Source organism: Equus asinus, chromosome 1 (assembly GCF_041296235.1).
Source record: "Equus asinus isolate D_3611 breed Donkey chromosome 1, EquAss-T2T_v2, whole genome shotgun sequence".
In the NCBI taxonomy this organism is placed as follows: Eukaryota; Metazoa; Chordata; class Mammalia; order Perissodactyla; family Equidae; genus Equus; species Equus asinus.
The window spans coordinates 126,303,742-126,322,955 of record NC_091790.1 but is presented as its reverse complement, the minus strand read 5'-3'; the positions used below and the strand labels follow the sequence as shown (position 1 = coordinate 126,322,955).

General features: G+C 34.4%; 1 protein-coding gene across 19 annotated transcripts in view; it reads left to right on the top strand.

The window, feature by feature from the left end:
* CACNA2D1 (calcium voltage-gated channel auxiliary subunit alpha2delta 1) overlaps positions 1-17,009 on the top strand; it is a 516,207-nt gene extending 499,198 nt beyond the window's left edge. For all 19 annotated transcript variants that reach the window (XM_014855387.3, XM_044768108.2, XM_014855384.3 and 16 more), the window contains one exon: positions 12,897-17,009. In XM_014855387.3, coding sequence (XP_014710873.1) covers positions 12,897-13,013 — 117 coding nt within the window. In that variant the 3' untranslated portion in view covers positions 13,014-17,009. The remainder of the gene's footprint in view (positions 1-12,896) is intronic.
* The last annotated feature ends 2,205 nt before the right edge of the window (positions 17,010-19,214 follow it).

Sequence of the window (19,214 nt, the reverse complement as noted above, 5' to 3'; positions counted from 1 at the left end):
CAGTTGTTCCCCACACTGAGGACTAATAAAGGTCAAAATCCAAGCTTCAGTGTTAGTCTGGCTATAACTAGAAATTTGTGGTAGATGATTAGATTCTGCTCACAGGAAAGCTGGGATGATGGTGTCATCTCTAAAGTCTTCTAACAGGTGATATCTCCCTAATCCTCTAAAGAATGACTCATTCCAAAGCTAGGACCCTTGTACCCTGGGGAGTTCAAAAAGGATATATAGATTATAAGTATCCAATTATGAAGCCCCATACAATGAGCAGTTCTTTAAAACACAAGTGTTCAAATGAGACCTTTTGACAAAAGCTTTTTGAATATCTAAGTGGTAAGGAAGAGCAAAAGAAGAGCAAACAAATAAAAAAGCTGAGGTTTATTTATCAAAGAAGAAAGTAAAACAATCCAATAATAAGTGCCATTGAGGAAGTTTATTATTTTATGCAAAACTTAATTTATAAAAGCATGTTCTTGGGTACATGAAAACTGAATATGCATAAATAAATGTATGTATCTGTATGTGTGTATATATGCATACACACATGTATAAATAGTTGAACAAATATACGACCTACCTCATGAGTTAATGTGATAAGCGTGTTAAGGTGCTGTGTAGGAGAAAAAATTATTTGTTAGGGATCTTACTCCTATTAAAAGAGTTACTGTGTAGTTCCACCTGCCTAAATAATTTTAAATATAGATTTTCTTTGAAACTGCTGGGGGTGACTTAAGTAGAGACCTATCTAAATTCAAAAGTTAGCCTCTATTTGGCAGATGTCTTCACCAGTGATTTACCTTTTGAAGAGAATTTAATGATGACTATAATTCAGGAAGGAAAGTACAAAAATTTCTTAGCCAAATGACCAGAAAATTTTCTTTTGGGAAAATTTATTTCTAAACTTATTTAAATACATTAAAAATCACTTGGCTCTTACATGTGCAATTAGTTGTTCCAGGATCTGATTGGGAATAGAAAAGCAGAGTAAGAGTTTAGCAAGACTTGTTTAACAAGAGAAAATTGAGGAGATTTTGGCTACTAGTATACATGCTCTTAAAAAGCAAGCCATGGGGAAAATCATATGAATATTGAGAAATGGAAAAGGAAAAAGTAATGAGGAATTCTAAGTTGATATCTTTATTAAGAGTCTTTTGAGAGAGGTCCCTAGAAGGAAATCTAATAAAAGTAGTCTCTTATATTTTAAAATAAATATATATAATATTGGCACTGCATCCTTTTTCTATTTTAATGTGTTAAACTGAAACAAGGTACCAATGTGTTATTTTTTGCTATAGTAATCTTTAAAAGTCAGGCTGATTTGTCTGGTCATCGTGTCAGTGGGATTGGTCTCTTTAAAACAGAGAAAATGCTGAGGTTTCTCCCGCATCTATGCGTTTGTAATTTAGAATGTTTTTAGAATATCTCTCAATTTACTTTCACAGAATAATTTTGTCTTAGTATATGTGGTTGCACCAGACGAAACACTTGAGAAAATGTGATCAGGAAACTGAAGAGGCAGATTTTTCAGTGTGAATCAACATGCAGACTTCAGGGACTCCAAATAGCTTATCTAAACTACCACCTCCCAAACTAAAACAGACATATCTCATCGTCACACAGAGGAAATGAAACCAAAAACAAAAAAAACCCCTAAAAATGTAAAAAATAAAAACAATGGAATAAGAACCAGAGAGAATATTTTTCTTCCATAAAACATTTCTAGAATATAAAGATGTACTTTATATTAATAAGAATTGCCTTGACAAAATACATCCTAAATACATTAATGGTTCTCGTATGTGTGCTAATTTTCCATTCCATCAAGTTAATACTGAATCAGAACTGGGGAGGCTTCCTGGTGAAATGACAGTTATGCCTTTTAGTTAGTATTTTATATTTGCAGTGCTTCTAACCAATCAATATATGTGCTACTTTACTGAGTACCTACTAGACATTTATTTAATACTGCACACCTACTATGTATCAGGCTACTCTTCCATGTGAGATATTTGAGATATATTTACTAAAAAATAATTTTTTTTAAAAGCTGCAATGAAATTGTAACTGAGCACCATGTTTTTTATCTGGTTACCCTACCTAAGGGGAAAAGTATTTAAACAAAGAAAAGAACAAGTGCAAAGGCCCTGAGATAGTAAACACCTTGACTTGTTGCAGAGAAAGCCAGTGTTATTGGAGCAAAGTGAGTGGTGGGGGAGGGGAGAGGAATACAGGAGGATGAAGATGCAGAGGCAACAGGGCTTCAGGCTACATAAGGCCTTGGTAAGAAATTTGGATTTTTGTTTTGAGAGTGATAAGAAATTTCAAGAAAGGAGTGAAAGGATTTGATATATAGTTTTAAGAAGACAGCTTTTTAGAGGAGAGATTGCAAAAGGGCAAGAGTAGAAGCAGTGAGGCAAGTGAGGCAGCTTTTGCAGGAGTTTAGGCAAGAAGTGATGATGACTTGGACCTGAGATAGCATAAAGTAGTAGATTTGGGGATATATTTTGAAACTGGAGTTAAGAAGACGTGCTGATGGATTAGATTTGAGAAAAAAGGGAGGAATCACAGATGACTTGTCTTTGATCTGATCCACTACTCCTAGAAGTGTCATTCAGAAAAATAATATTTTGGGGCAAGTTTGAGATGTTTCTGAGATATATGAAAGGTGAGGTGGTAGTGATCAATGAATGTAGAGGTCAGAGGAGAATTCAGGCCTGAAGATATAAAAGTGTGACTTATTGAGGTTCTGGTTCAAAATGACGACACAGGAGGCCCTGAACTCACCTCATCCCACAGACACACTGAATCTACAGCTATAAACAGAGCAACTCCCTCTGAAAAAATCCAGAAACTAGCTGAGCAAATCCTACACATTGTACAAATGAGAAAATACCCACATCAAAAGGGGTAGGAAAGGCTGAGCTATACTCTTGCCATAAGCTTCAACCCCAGCACAGTGGCATAAAATTGGGAAGGAACTCACAGATCCCAGCTTCTCCCTGAGGAGTGAAGAGTTTTGACTAAATATCTGGTACCCCAACTTTTAAGACTTCCTATTGAGGGATGGGACCCCAAAACACCTAGCTCTGAAAGCCTAGTAGGGCTTGCATCCAGGAGACCCACAAGACTGACAAAGAAATAGTTCTTAATGGGCTCTTGAGGACTTGCTGTGGCTATCTTCCCAGGGCTCAGCTAAGAAAGAGCAGACAGAAATTTCCTCTCCCAGTTTTTCCCTGAAGGAGGCCTATTTGCATACTTTAAAAGCTCCTGCCAGAAGGTAAGCCTTCTAATTCAGCACACATCTAGTGTCTGACTGTGTTCTTTCCTGGAGACATGGGAGGTGCCTCCACATTCTCCCTCTGACCCACTCCAGGTTGCTGGCGTCCCCCTGGAAGGAGCTTGTGCACACATGGTATCCCAGCTTTTGAGGCTGCCATCCAAAGGCTACACCTCTTTACCACTTGACTCTGGTGGCCACTGGGACTGGAATTCACAGGTACCATAGCACTCTAGCAAACAGTTCCTAACTGGCTATCCCCCCAGAGCTCCACACAGAGGGAACAGACAGAAATGCCCATCTCCCAGTCTTTCCCTGAAAGAGTCTGTTTGCCTACTTTAAAAGCTGCTGCCTGAGGGTCTAACCTCCAATCAGCCTGCATCTATGTGCTGTCTTAATTCCTCCCCATTGGGAAATTGACAGTTAAAGGCACACCCTCAACTGTAGGGAGTCACTAAGGTTTGAAATACAATCAAGACTTAACACTGGGCTGAATGATAAAGTTCATCTCCTACACGAGACCTGGAGAGGTAGATGTTTTATCTGTTGTGCAGAAACCAAGACAGGAGAGAGTCAAGGAAATGAAGAAACAGAATAATATATTCCAAACAACAGAACAAGGTAAAACTCTACAAACAGACCTTAATGAAACAGAGAAGAGTACTGTACATGATGAAGATTTCAGAATAATGGTCATAAAGATGCTCACCAAGGTCATGAGAACAATGCATGAACACAATGTGAATCTCAACAAAGAGATAGAAAATATAAGGAAGTAGCAAACGGAAGTCACAGAACTGAAAAATATAATAGCTATGCTGAAAAATTCAATAGAGGTTTCAGTAGCAGACTAGATTAAGTGGAAGAAAGGATTGGCAAACTTGAAAACAATTGAATTCATCCAATCAGAGAAGCAAAAGAAAAAAGAGTGAAGAAAGTTTATGCAACTTATGGGATAACATCAAGCAGATCAATATCCACATTATAGAGTATCAGAAGAAGAAGACAGAAAGGGGCAGAAAACTTATTTGAAGAAACAATGAATGAAAACTTCCCCAACATGAGGAAAGAAACAGACATTTAGATCCAGGAAGCCTAGAGAGCTACCAATAAGAGGAATTCAAAGACATTCATACCAAGACACATAATTAAATTGTCAAAAGTAAAAGACGAGAGAATTTTAAAAGCAGTAAGAGAAAAATAACTTGTTACATACAAGGGAATCTCTCTAAGACCATCAGCAGATTTTCAGCAGAATTTTGCAGACCAGAAGAGAGTGGCATGATATATTCAAAGTGCTAAAAGAAAAAAATCTGCCAACCAAGATTATTCTCCCTGGTAATATTGTCATTCAGAATTGAAGGAGAGATAAAGAGTTTTCCAGACAAACAAAAGCTAAAGAGTTCATCACCACTATACTGGCCTTACAAGAAATGTTAAAGGCACTTATTTAAGCTGAAATGGAACAGCACTAATCAGTAATGAGAAAACATAAAAGTATAAATCCCTCAGGTAAAAGGAAATATACAGTTAAAGTCAGAAAAATCTAATGTTGTAATGGTGGTGGGTTAATCACTTATAAATCTAATATGAATGTTAAAAGAAATGTAGTAAAAATAACTTAATACAATAACTTATTAATGAACACAAGATAAAAAGATATAAATTGTGACTTCAAAAATAAAGTCTGGCAGAGAATAAAACTGTAGAGTTTTAGAATGTATTTGAACTTAAGTTGTTATCAACCTAAAATAGACTATTATAAATATATTTTATGTAAGCCTCATGGTAACCACACAGCAAAACCTTATAGTAGATACGTAAAAGATAAAAAGAAAGGAATCCAAGAATATCACTACAGAAAATCATCAAATCACAAAGGAAGAGACCAAAAGAAGAAGAAACGAATTATAAAAATCTGGAAAAAAATTAACAAAATGGCAATAAGTCCACACCTGTCAATTATTACTTTAAATGTAAATGGAATTTAGTCCATGTACAAATTCTCTGTACAAAAGGATGAATGGATTAAAAAAGAAGATCCAACTCTATGCTACCTACAAGAGATTCACTGAAACTTTAAGAATACACACAGACTGAAAGTGAAGGGATGGAAAATGATATTCCATGCAATTGGAAAACAAAAGAAAGTTGCTATACTTATCAGACAAAAGAGTTGAAGACAAAGAATGTAATAAGAGACAAAGAAGGTCTCTACATAATGATAAAAGGGTCAGCCCAACAAGAGGATGTAACAGTTGTAAATATTTATTTACCAAACATAGAAGCAACTAAATATATAAAGTAAATGTTCACCAACCTAAAGAGAGAAATAGATAGTAATACAATAACAGTAAGGGACTTCAATACACCACTTTTGTCAATGGATAGATTATCTAGACAAAAAATCAATAAGGAAACGTTGGAGTAAATGATACATTAGACCAGATGGACTTAGCAGACATTTACAGAATATTCCATCCAAAAGCAACAAAGCACACATTTCTTCTCTAGCACACATGGAACATTCTCCAGAATAGATAATATGTTAAGCCACAAAATGTCTTAATAAATTTAAGAAGAGTGAAATCATATCAAGCATCTTTTCTGACCATAACGGTATAAAACTAGAAATTAATTATAAGAAGAAAACTAGAAAATTCACAAATATGTGGGGATTAAACAACATGCTACTAAACAACCAATGGGTCAAAAGAGAAATCAAAAAACATCTTGAGACACTGAAAATGGAAATACAACATACCAAAACTATGGGAAGTGACAAAGCAGTTCTAAGAGGAAAGTCCATAGCAATAAACACCTACATTAAGAATAAAGATCTGAAATAGACAACCTAAATTTATGCCTCAAGGAACCAGAAAAAGAACAAGTGAAGCTCAATATTTGTAAAAGGCAGGAAATAACAAAGATCAGAGTGGAAATAAATGAAACAGAGACTAAACAGACAATAAAAAAGATGAAACTAAGCTGTTTTTTTGAAAAGATAAATAAAATAGAGAAACCTTTAGCCAGAATCAGAAATGAAATAGGAGATGTTACATACGCTACCACAGAAATATAAAGGATTATAACAGACTACTGTGAACAGTTATATGCCAACAAATTGAACAATCTAGAGGGAATGGATAAATTCCTAGAAACATACAACCTACCAAGACTGACTCCTGAATAACAGAAAATCTGAACAGACTAATTCACAGTAAGAAGATTGAATCAGTAATCAAAAACCTCCTAACAAAAAGTCCAGGACCTGATGACTTCACTGGTGAATTCTACCAAACATTTAAAGAAGAATTAATACCATTTCTTTTCAAACCCTTTGAAAATAAAAGAAAAGGAAACACATCCAAAGTCCTTTTATGGGGCAAGCATTAACCTGATACCAAAGCCAGACAAGGACACTATAAAAAAAGAAAATTAAAGGTCAATATCGCTGAAGAATATAGTCACAAAAATCCTCAACAAAATATTAGCAAACCAAAGTTAACAGTACGTCAAAAGACTCATGCACCATGATCAAGTGGGATTTATCCCAGGGATGCAAGGAAGGTTCAACGTCCACAAATCAATCAGTGATACACCACATTAACAAAATGAAGGTTGAAAATCACATGATCTCAATAGATGCAGAAAAAGCATTGGAGAAAAATCAACATCCATTTTGATAAAAACTCTCAACACAGTGGGTATAGAAGGTACATACCTCAACATAATAAAGGCCATATATGACAAGCCCACAGCTAACATCAATGGGAAAAAGCTGGAAGGTTTTTCTCTAAGATTAGACAACATCTATCAGACACATAGACAAGGATATGCACTCTTATCACTTTTATTCAACATACTACTGGAAGTCCGAGCCAGAGAGTTTAGGCAAGAAAAAGAAATAAAAGGCATCCAGATCTGAAAGAAAGGAATAAAACAATATGTATTTGCAGATGACATGATATTATATATAGAAAACCCTAAAGACTTCACAGAAGAAAAGTGTTAGAATAAATGAATTCAGTAAAATTGCAACATACAAGATCAATATACAATAATCAGCTGTGTCTTTATACACTAATAATGAACTATCAGAAAGAGAGATTAAGAAAACAATCTCATTTACAATTGCATCAAAAAGGATAAAATACCTAGGAAGAAATTTAACCAAGGAGGTGAAAAACCTGTACATTGAAAACTATAAGACATCGAGGAACGAAATTGAAGAAGATACAAGTAAATGGAAAGATATTCCCTCTTCATGGATTGGAAGAATTAATATTATTAAGATGACCATACTACCCACAGCAATGTACAGATCCAGTGCAGTCCCATCAAAATTCCAGTGACATTTTTCACAGAAATAGAACAAAGAATCCTAAAATTTGTGTTGAACCACAAAAGACCCCAAATTGCCAAAGCATTCTGGAGAAAGAAGAACAAAGCTAGAGGTATCACACTTCCTGATTTCAAGCTATACTATAAAGCTAATCAAAACAATATGGTATTGGCATTAAAAAAAGACGCGTAAGTCAGTGGAACAGAATAGAAAGCCCAGAAATAAATCCATGCATATAGATCAGTTAATTTACCACAAAGGAGCCAAGAATATACAATGGGCAAAGGACAGTCTATTCAATAAATGGTGTTGGGTAAACTGGACAGCCATATGCAAAAGAGTGAAATTGGACCCCTATCTTGCATCATAAACAAAAATCAACTCAAAATGGATTAAGATTTGAACGTAAGCCCTGAAACCATAAAACTCCTAGATGAAAACATAGGGGGTAAGTTCCTTGACATCAATCTTGACAATAATTTTTTGGATTTAACACCAAAAGCAAAGGCAACTAAAGCAAAAGTAAGTAGGTGAGACTACATCAAGCTAAAAAGCTTCTGCACAGCAAAGGAAACCATAAACAATACAACGGCAACCTACTAAATGGGAGAAAATATTTGCAGATCATGTATCTGATAATTGGCCAGTATCCAAAAATATATAAAGAACTCATACAACTCAATAACAAAAAGGCAACTGATCCAATTAAAAAATGGGGAGAGGAACCGAATAGACATTTTTCCAGAGAAGACATACAGATGATCAACAAGGACCATGAAATGTTGCTCAATACCACTAGTCATCAGGGAAATGCAAATCAGAAGCACAATCAGCTAATCACCAAATCGGATACCACCTCACACCTGTTAGAATGGCTACCATGCAAAAGACAGGAGAGAACAAGTGTTGGAGAGGATGTGGAGCAAAGGGGGATCCTTGTGCACTGTTGGTGGGAATGTGAAGTGGTTCAACCACTATGGGAAACAGTATGGAGGTTCCTCAACAAATTAAAAATAGAACTACTGTATGACCCACAATTCCACCTCTGAGTATATATCTGAAGGAAATGAAAACAGAATATCAAATAGAGATCTGCACTCCTTTGTTCATTGCAACTTTACTCACAATAGCCAAATATGGAATCAACCTAAGTGCTCATCCGCAATGAATGGTTAAAGAAGATGTGGTAAAAATATACAGTGGAATATTATTCAGGCATTAGAAAGAAGGAAATCCTATTATTGGCAACAACATAGATGAAACTTGAGGGCATTCTGCAAGGTGAAATAAGCCAGACAGAGAAAGACAAAATACTGCATGGTATCACTTATATGTGAAATTAAAAAAAAAAATTCAAACTCAGAAACAATAATAGAAAAGTGGTTGCCAGGTGCTGGTGGGTTGGGGAAATAGGGAGAATTCGTAAAAGGGTAGAAACTTTCACCTATAAGATGAATAAGGGCTGAGGATCTAATAAAACATGGTTGATAACACTGCAAATTTGAAATTTGCTAAGAGAGTAGAACTTAAATGTTCTCACCAAAGGAAAAAAAAAGACAAATATGTGAGGTGATGAATGTGTTAATTATCTAGATGGGGGGAATCCTTTCACAATGTGTAAGTATATCAAATCACCACAGTATACACCTGAAATATCTTACAATTTTATTTACCAATTATACCTCAATAAAACTGAAGTTAAAAAGTAACATAAAACAAAAACATAAAGATTTTTTCATAATAAAAAACAAAATAAATGTGACTTATTAACAAATATATGAAATTTAAAGCTGTAGGCCTGGTTTGGATCCCTTAGAGAGAAAGTATAAATAAGAAATGAAGATATCTTCTCCCAATTGTTAGGTTGTCTTTTTGTTTTGTTGATGGTTTCCTTTGCTGTGCAGAAGCTTTTTAGTTTGATGTAGTCCCATTTGTTTGTTTTTTCTTTTGTTTCCCTTGCCCAGTCAGACATGGTACTCAAAAATATGCTGTTAAGTCCGATGTCAAAGAGTGTACTGCCTGTGTTTTCTTCTAGAAGTTTCATGGTTTCCAGTCTTGCATTCAGGTCTTTAATCCCTTTTGAGTTGATTTTTGTGCATGGTGTAAGGGAATGGTCTACTTTCATTCTTTTGCATGTGGCTGTCCAGTTTTCCCAACACCATCTATTGAAGAGACTCTCCTTTCTCCATCGTATGACCTTGGCTCCCTTGTCGAATATTAGCTTTCCATAGATGTGTGGGTTTACTTCTGGGCTCTCGAATCTGTTCCATTGATTTGCATTTCTGTTTTTGTGCCAGTATCATGCTGTTTTGGTTACTATGGCTTTGTAGTATATTTTGAAATCATGGAGTGTGATACCTCCAGCTTTGTTCTTTTTTCTCAAGAATCCTTTGACTATTCAGGGTCTTTTCTTTTTCCATATAAATTTTAGAATTCTTTGTTCTATTTCTGTGAAAAATGTTGTTGGAACTTTGATAGGGACTGTGTTGAATTTATAGATTGCTTTAGGAAGTATGGGCATTTTAACGATGTTAACTCTTCCAATCCACGAGCATGGAATATCTTTCCATTTCTTTGTATCTTCTTCAATTTCTTTCAACAATGTTTTATAGTTTTCAGTGTACAGATCTTTCACCATATGTCAGATAAAGGGTTAATATCCAAAATATACAAATAACTCATACAGCTGAACAACAAGAAAACCAACAATCTGTTAAAAAATGGGCAAAGGATCTGAACAGAGATTTCTCCAAAGAAGATATACAGATGGCCAACAGGCATTTGAAAAGATGCTCAACATCATTAACTATCAGGGAAACGAAAATGAAAACTACAATGAGATATCACCTCACTCTGGTCAGAATGGCTTATAATTAACAAGACAGGAAACAACAAATGTTGGAGAGGATGTGGAAAGAAGGGAACCCTTGTACACTGCTGGTGGGAGAGCAAACTGGTGCAGCCACTATGGAAAGCAGTATGGAGTATCCTCAGAAAATTAAGAATAGATCTACCGTATGATCCAGCTATCCCACTGCTGGGTGTTTATCCCAAGAACTTGAAAACGCAAAGACATAAAGATACTTGCACCCCTATGTTCATTGCAGCATTATTCACAATAGCTAAGACTCGGAAGCAACCTAGGTACCCATCAAGGGATGAATGGATAAAGAAGATGTGGTATTTATACACAATGGAATACTACTCAGTCATAAGAAATGATGAAATCTGGCCATTTCTGACAACATGGACGGACCTTGAGGGTATTATGTTGAGTGAAATAAGTCAGAAGGAGAAAGTCAAATACCATATGATCTCACCCATAAGTAGAAGATAAAAACAATGACAAACAAACACAAAGCATTGGAGATTGGATTGGTGGTTACCATAAGGGAAGCAGGGGGAGGGCAAAAGGATTGATTAGGCTCACATGTGAGGGGATGGACTATAATTAGTTTTTGGGTAGTGAACATGATATCATCTACACAGAATTTGGAATACGATGTACATCCGAAAGCTATATAATGTTATAATCCAATGTTACTGCAATTAAAAAAAAGTAAAATTTTAAAAAATAGTATGAGAAATAAATAAATAAGTGTACACCTCAGCATCCAAAAAAAAGAAAGAAAGAAAGAGAGAATACTAACTGCTGGAAAAGTCTAACATTTCAGGAGCATGAAGACAAAGAATTCAAGCCAAAGAGAGTAAGATGAACCACAAACAGGTTTGGAGGCAAACCAGAAGATGTGTTAGCCAAAGACACATGAGAAAATATTTCAAGGAAAGAATATTCTACACTATCAAATGCTCTTGAAAAGTGAAATAGGATGAGGACTAAGAATGATCATTATTTTATGATTCTCTTTAGATTTGAGAGATAGCTTTTGAAAAATAAAATTTTCCTTAATAGATTCTTTTTCCCCAGACTTCTCTTTAACAAACAGAAAAACGTTCTGCTACTGTAAAATATAAATCAGGAAAGTAATTATATTTATTTACTAAATGGCAGGTACCGTATTAAACCCTAGTGAGCAGAAAGCCAATGTTCTTATTCTCTGGGAGCTCAGAGTCTCTTTAAAAGTATTCTGAAGAATAGAAAATTTATTTACTTACATAGCCTGTTTTGGTTATTGGAAGATGAACCTTGGATTAGTGAATTCTTAAAAGATGTTTAGTAAAATAATTAAATATGAGGGATTTTAAAAATGAAACTCAGTATATGAAAAAGAAGTAAAAGGGGCCAGCCCCATGATATAGTGGTTAAGTTCAGAGCGCTCCACTTCAGCAGCCCAAGTTTGGATCCCAGGCGCAGACCTACACCACTTGTCAGCCATGCTGTGGTGGTGACCCACATATAAAATAGAGGAAGCCTGGCACAGATCTTAGGTCAGGGCTAATCTTCCTCCAGCAAAAGAAAAGAAGAAATTGGCAACAGGTGTTAGCTCAGGGCAAATCTTCCTCAGCAAAAAAAAAAAAAAAAGTAAAAGACGTAGAAAATGTAACAGAATACAAAACCTAGGAATAAAAGACAAAAAATAACTTTGTATAAATAGTGAACCTAATGAGCCACTACTAGACAGTGGGGAATCCAAATGAGTATATTCATTGCTTATGTTTCATGGTTCTCTAAACAAAACAAATCTCTCTTGCTTGCTTAGCTCCTTATTTTGGATATATGTTTTCAGACTGTCCTTTCATTATTTATGGTTCGAATACATTATTCTTCATTTTAATTCGTGATGCAGGTCCCGATGCTACATGTGCATGATATGTTCACCTTAGAAACTGGATATAATGGATATGTGAAACACAATTTCATTTCTGAGATTTATTTATTTTACCACTGTCAAAGTTTGCCTGATTGAGCATAATTGCTAAAATTATAATTCTTGGGAATTATAAAGCATACTATTAAATTTTATTTTTTTCCTGTACTTATAAATATATACAGGAATATTTTATACTATGAGAGTAAGTTTTTTAATTTAGAAATTGATATATTACTCAAAACAGCATTTATTATTAAAGTATTTTCTTTCATAATCATCAGAATGTACAACTAAAAATTTAAAGCATTCTTCAAATGGTACTAGGGAAATTGCTTTATCAAAAATTGTTGAAGAATAAAATCTAGGAGAACGTAATTTATTTGGATTCAAATTATAGCAATTTTATAAGGTAAGTTCAGAAGTGGACTAAACATGAGGTGCTCTGAAAGATGTCTTTCTAAATATTTTTCAAGATTTTCCTTTTTCCTTTTCTTTCCAACAGGAGGATTATACTGACTGTGGTGGTGTTTCTGGATTGAATCCCTCCCTGTGGTCCATCCTCGGAATCCAGTTTGTACTACTTTGGCTTTTATCTGGCAGCAGACACTGCCACTTATGACCTTCTAAAAACAAATTTGCATAATTAAACTCTAGACCCTGCCAAAACATGAGCCCTCAATTGTGTTAAAATAGGGTCAACCATGGAATCAGCAGAACACTAGCTGGGCCCATCCCATGGCATAAATCTAAGGCGCAGACTCATAAGGCACCCACTGGCTGCATGTCAGGGTGTCAGATCCTTAAACTTGTGTGAATGCTGCATCATCCGTGTATAACATCCAAGCAAAATTCTATCTGTGTTCTATTGGAAAAGTTGAGAGTGTGTCGTTGCAGTGCTGGTGATGACATGTAAAAGGGCTCCCTGCACAATCATTTATGAATCATACAAATTGTCTTGATATTGACCTGGAATTTTGACTTGCTACAATCCTTGTTCTTCTACCAAGAAAATTCCTAGTGGGAAAAATACAGACTTATTTTTGCCTTCACTATTCTTCTGTTAAAAATTATTTCCTGCTTTAAGTAGTTATTATTGAAAAAATGTGTATATTGAGAGAAAATTAACAGTGGTATAATCTGCTGAAATAGAAATAATGGCTAATTTTCTATAAAAAATTTGCCATGAATAAAATGCCTTATGAATAGTGACTTCTCTGCCAAACACACAACAAATGATGACCAATTAAGTTTTGGTGGGGTAATGAATTGGTTTTTGAAAATAATAACTAAGAAATTATTAAACTAAAGGTGCTTGAGGGTGAAAGTTGAATATGTGACATATTTCCTCATAAATGTAAGCCCTTAATAAATGCTTCGATGTAATGTTCCATTTATTCACAGTAAAGTTCCATGGTACTAGCCAGATATTTCAAAATGCTCTAAGAAAAGCTTGTTGGGGGGAGGGGAAAATGTTCTTTCTTGTGATTAATGAACTTTGGTTACAAGGGTATTTTGCATGATGCTGCTGCTATTTGAACTTTCAGTTTGTTTTCTCTTACTGTAGAATACAGTCCATTGAGAAGTGAACTGAGTGACATTATTGTTATGTGAGAATCCGAGCCCTGCAGTGTAATACACTTAAGTCATCTTTAAAGATGTTAATCTACTCTGAATATACTGTGTGATGTAAATGCTGAACGATCGGGTTAGGTCAACGGTGAAATGAGAATTAATGGATTTTATACAGATTTGTGCTTTTGCCTGTAAACCTATGTACAGATATTTTAAGTACATAAATCAGATTTGACACATTTATTTTTTGAAAAGCACATATATGTTCTCAATGAAGACTCATCCTAGGTTTCCTCTTTGTTCGTTTGTATAGTAGCATGTACAATCTAGAAATTGCTACTGCTGCTGTTTTTGTCTCTCCGTTTTAAAGGGTATGATCACTTGACTAAAATTTCCATGCAGTTTGATGAGGGTTTTACAATAATCTGAACAAATAGGAAACCTTGAATCTACATGTATGCACATGAATACTTGATTGTGAATAATCAAAATTGTTTTTATACAGCCTCATTGGTGGAAATGGTTAGTGTAGTAAATCAGATATTTCGTTATAGATTAATACGGTAGCAGAATATTATTTATGCTTTTAAAAATTATTTTCAGAATTAAACAGTATTTGAAGAAAGGGTAAAAGCAAGGCATGTATAACTCTAGTTATAGTAAATAATTCTGCTGAAGGCTGAAAGTGTGTAGATATTTTTTTACGGTAAAATGCATTTGTTCCTTTTTTGAACATGCCAAATATTGGTATGTGTATATGCTGGAAATTTTCTTATATATCATTTTTAAGTCAAAATCTTGTTAACATTATCCAGCATGATTTAATATGCTCCACACATCAAAGATATAACCAGTTCTTTAGGATAATTTAAAAGATATATTTGTTTTGTTTATATTTTTGCATACATTGGTAATTCCTTCATGCCACCAAAATACCCTAGGTACTGTTTGTGTACATTTCCTTATTTAAAATATTTTTCATTTAAAAATGGAGGCAGGGGGAAATGGAATCACTTTGCCAACTATTGTTCTAAGAGTTGACATCAGTTCCCATTTCTAATGCATTGTTGTGATTTTGTAGTCTCATTTGTAAGTGATGCTGACATTTTAGAAAACATCAAAGTGATTTTAAAAAATATGGAACTTCTCACTCTAGTAACAATATGTTAAAATCATGTTGTTTGCGAATTAAATATTTAAAACTTATTGTTAACTTTTGCTAGACTATTTTAAATCATGAAAGTGTTGGGAAGGGGATATCAAAATATAAAATTAGGTGAGTTTGTGTATATAAACAACATGCATTAAAACAGTTGAATTGCTTCCAGCATACAACAAACTACCTTAAAATTATCTTTAAAATCTATTAAATATATTTTCATGGCTAATGTCACTGAAATAGTTTGTTTTTATCAACTACATTATTGTTGTATTAATTGTAGTTAAACTTGGCATCTCTTGGCAGGATCCTATTTGATTTCATTTGCCATCAAATTATATTTATACACACGTCTTGCTATGATCCTTTATTTTCTGTTATACAATAAACTTAGATGTTATGAGAACCATGTACATGTTAATAAATTGGGTAAGAACGTGCTCTCTGACTAAAAATCGTTCTCATGCCTAATGCTAGTCTTCATGCTTTTAGCATACTTTTTAAAGAACAGTAACATTCATCAAATTCTTATATTTAATTTAGGATTTTTCTGTGAATTCTAATTGTTGAAAGAACTTAAATTATAGCCTGTTATAAATACTCATTTTTCAAAGACTAAACAGTATAAGAGATCAACTTAAAAGCTTTTAAACTCTTCACTTATTTTTGCTATACTCACGCAGCTTAATGTAGTTTGTCACTAAAACAAGATCAAAATAGGTATTGCATTGGTGTTGAGTTACAGGAACAAATTTTACATTAATGGTTTCTTTATATTTTCTTCATTTGAACAACCAGCATTACTGCCAAACACCAGTCGTGGTCCATATTTGTAACTGGTTTTTAACATGACATAATTAGCAAGTTTGATTGAAGAGATTTTTAGGTCCTTGGCCTATAAGAATTTAGTATGATCTTTTTCATGTTTCTAATGCTTAAAGCATTATTGCTTAACTTGGAGAAAAACAACATAGTGTTGCCGCCATTTGTAAGTTTTCCTATAATATTCCTTTTATTAACTTTAAAACTGGCCTTACTGGGTTCAAATAGGCAGTATCCCTTTTAAGTGACCTTTGCAACCCAAGTGTTACTTGTTTATTTGAGGCTGTCTTGTATTTTACATCTCATTTAAATCTTTGACTCCACCAAAGCTTAAATTCTATGTCTTAATTTAAAACTGTAAACTATTCCATTAATCATGTTAGTTGACATTAAAATGTCTAGAGGTATGGAGTTTGATCAGTGAAACAAAATGGATGTGGTGACTTTTTTTTAAGGGTAGACTGGAATGATTATTTTACTTGCTCACAATTTCAAATATTTTATTATCTAGAGCTTGTGTTGTTTTCCCATAGCAGAATGTTAATATTGCTACTATTCTGTGTACATTTCTGTAAAGAGCAAATCAATAAAATGGAAGTATCAAGTCTTGAAAAACATCCCAGAATTTTGAAGACTTAGACAACCCTTACCAATCGTTTCATCTACTTTATTTCTAGTCCACATAATTAACTCACAGAAATTCCACTGAGACGAATGGGATACTGTCTCATATAGATGCCAGTTGAGTTTTCAGTGTGACCTGACGAAGCTGTCTTTTTTGTTCTGCTGTATGATTGTTGGATCATGCTTTTAGGGATACTTTTTTTTGAAATGCTCAGTTTGCAGCCATGCAAAAGGCCAAGTGGCTTTGTGAACAAAAGATCTTTTCTCCCCTTTATTTTGTTCTCTTAAAACTTTTGTGGAAATTAACTAGCCTGATAAAAACATTTTGTAAAAATTTGTATAATACTGTTATAAAAATATTTATAATCCCAGAAAATGTTGTGTTAAATCTTGTGCAAAAACAGTATATTCAGAATAAAAGCCTATCATTTAAAGTCACTACAGTTTGGATTATTTAATTATAAAAGCCCAGTTGAAAGAGACAGAGGTCTCTGTCATGAATATATGTTAAGAAAGCAGGCCGTCCTGTGGAGAAAATTCTACATTGTGGCAATAAAACTTGGGATTACAAAAGCGCTTTTGCAATTACAAAGAAACAGATGCAGCTGCAGCTCCTTTACCTAACCTGACTCTCCGCACATGTGCTTTTGCCATCAAAGAATTCAGGAACTAGTTAAATCAGACTTTGGCTTTCTATTGTAAAAAAAAAAAAAAAAAAAAATACGCTAGGCAAAAATAATGTTTCCATGTCTCTCCAGGTTCAGATCCCAGGTGTGGACCTACACACTGCTCATCAATAATGTGGCAGCATCCCACATACAAAATAGAGGAAGATTGGCACTGATGCTAGCTCAGGGACAATCTTCCTCATTAAAAATAAAGAAAGAAAGAAAGAAACAATTTAGAGTATCTTAAGTGTGCATATCTTTTTTACATCTGGCTAATATTTAAATATTTCTCCTCGCCATTATACGGCAAATAGCAGCTGAAGCAATGAAGTCTAGTGTAAAAGAGTTTTAAAAAATTGGTTCCTTTTCCGTTTACACCAGCTTACGACCTGCCCTCCTGTGCTCACCTGATAAAGTAATGAGCCTGATATTGTGAGGAATCTAGTATGATGGAAGCCTACTTTTCCTTCTGAGGACTCTCATAAGAGAGGGAAAAAATACCTACACATGAGAGGAATGTAATGTCTAAGTACCAATGATGGTGATTCCTAGAAAATCTGATTCGTAATTTCTGATCAATGCATTTTAACAGAAAAAAATCCTACTTAAAAGTGTAAGGTAAATAACATTTGTTTTAACATCTGGCTTCATCCTATATTTATCTCCTCAATCAACCCTCTTACTCCCAAGAGACCCTCATTTCCTCCATCAATCTCTTGATCCCATTCCCACCTCTTGCCTTGGGACCTTGCTTCATCAATTTTCCTTTCTCAAACATATTCAGCCTCCCTTTTCTGCAGGCTTACTTCCCCCTTCCTGCACACACATTCAAAACACTGCTATGCAAAACAGAAAAATCGGCTGCCCATTAGCCCTATTGATTCCTAGAGTTATAAACCCAGAATTAAAATACTCCTTTGTACATCCACAGGCACACATTGGTGGTCTCTTCTCTTTGCAATATATTCAACCAGGCCTTAGAATTTTAGTTCTCAAAGGCATATTATCTCTGACTTTTAGTTTTGGGCTACCACTGAAAATGTTTAGTTACTGGCATGAGGTCCCAGTAAATTCAAGGCCTTGGCATTTCTTGATTCTTAAATCTTTGTATCTTAAAGTAGAATTATTCACAGAGCACCTACACAATTTTGTGTAAATTGGCGTACAATCAGCAATGCTGTTTATTTAATATTTTTTATTTAAATGGACTATTTTTAAATAAATGTATTTAACAAGGAAATTTAACATTACTGCCATAATAAAGTTCTCATTGATTGTGGTTGTAATCAGGACCACTATTTAGACAATTCCTACTACAGGATATTCTATTCCTGTTTAAGTCATATTAATGATAGTAAATGTCTCATAGAGTTGAACCACAGATAATACAAATATTATCAGAGAACTTCGTTAATCAGGTTCATTATTATGGCAAATAATCCTGTAACTCAGAATAAAATTAGGAAATATTACTTGACACTCTGGTTTCTGTATATATCATATTTAATTAAATAATGGCTATTGCTTCATAAAATAAAAAGCTAATGAAAGCTTTTTAAGATCCACTTAAGAGATAAATGTTTTAGATTGATTTTAGACTACCCATCTATCTTAATCCACAGAACCTCAAAGAAATCTGACTGAGGCAAAAGAGATCATGATGTGGTACATGGTAGAGATTCTAAGCTCTCCAGTCAGACTGCCTGGGTCCACATCCCAGCTTCCCAACTTGGGCATGTTACATAAAATCTCTAACTTTCTGTTCCTTGTCTGTCCAATTTATACTATAGACTTCATAAGTATTTGTATATAAAAACAATGATAAGTCACTAATAGTTTCAGGCCTCTACTTCTTACCTCAGAAGCTCAATCATTCTGACACTGATGATTTCAAGAGTGCCTAGAGAGACTTGGAGTCCTAAGGTATAAAGAATATTGCCAGAACTTCTAATTTTTTACTCTGCTGGGCACTATG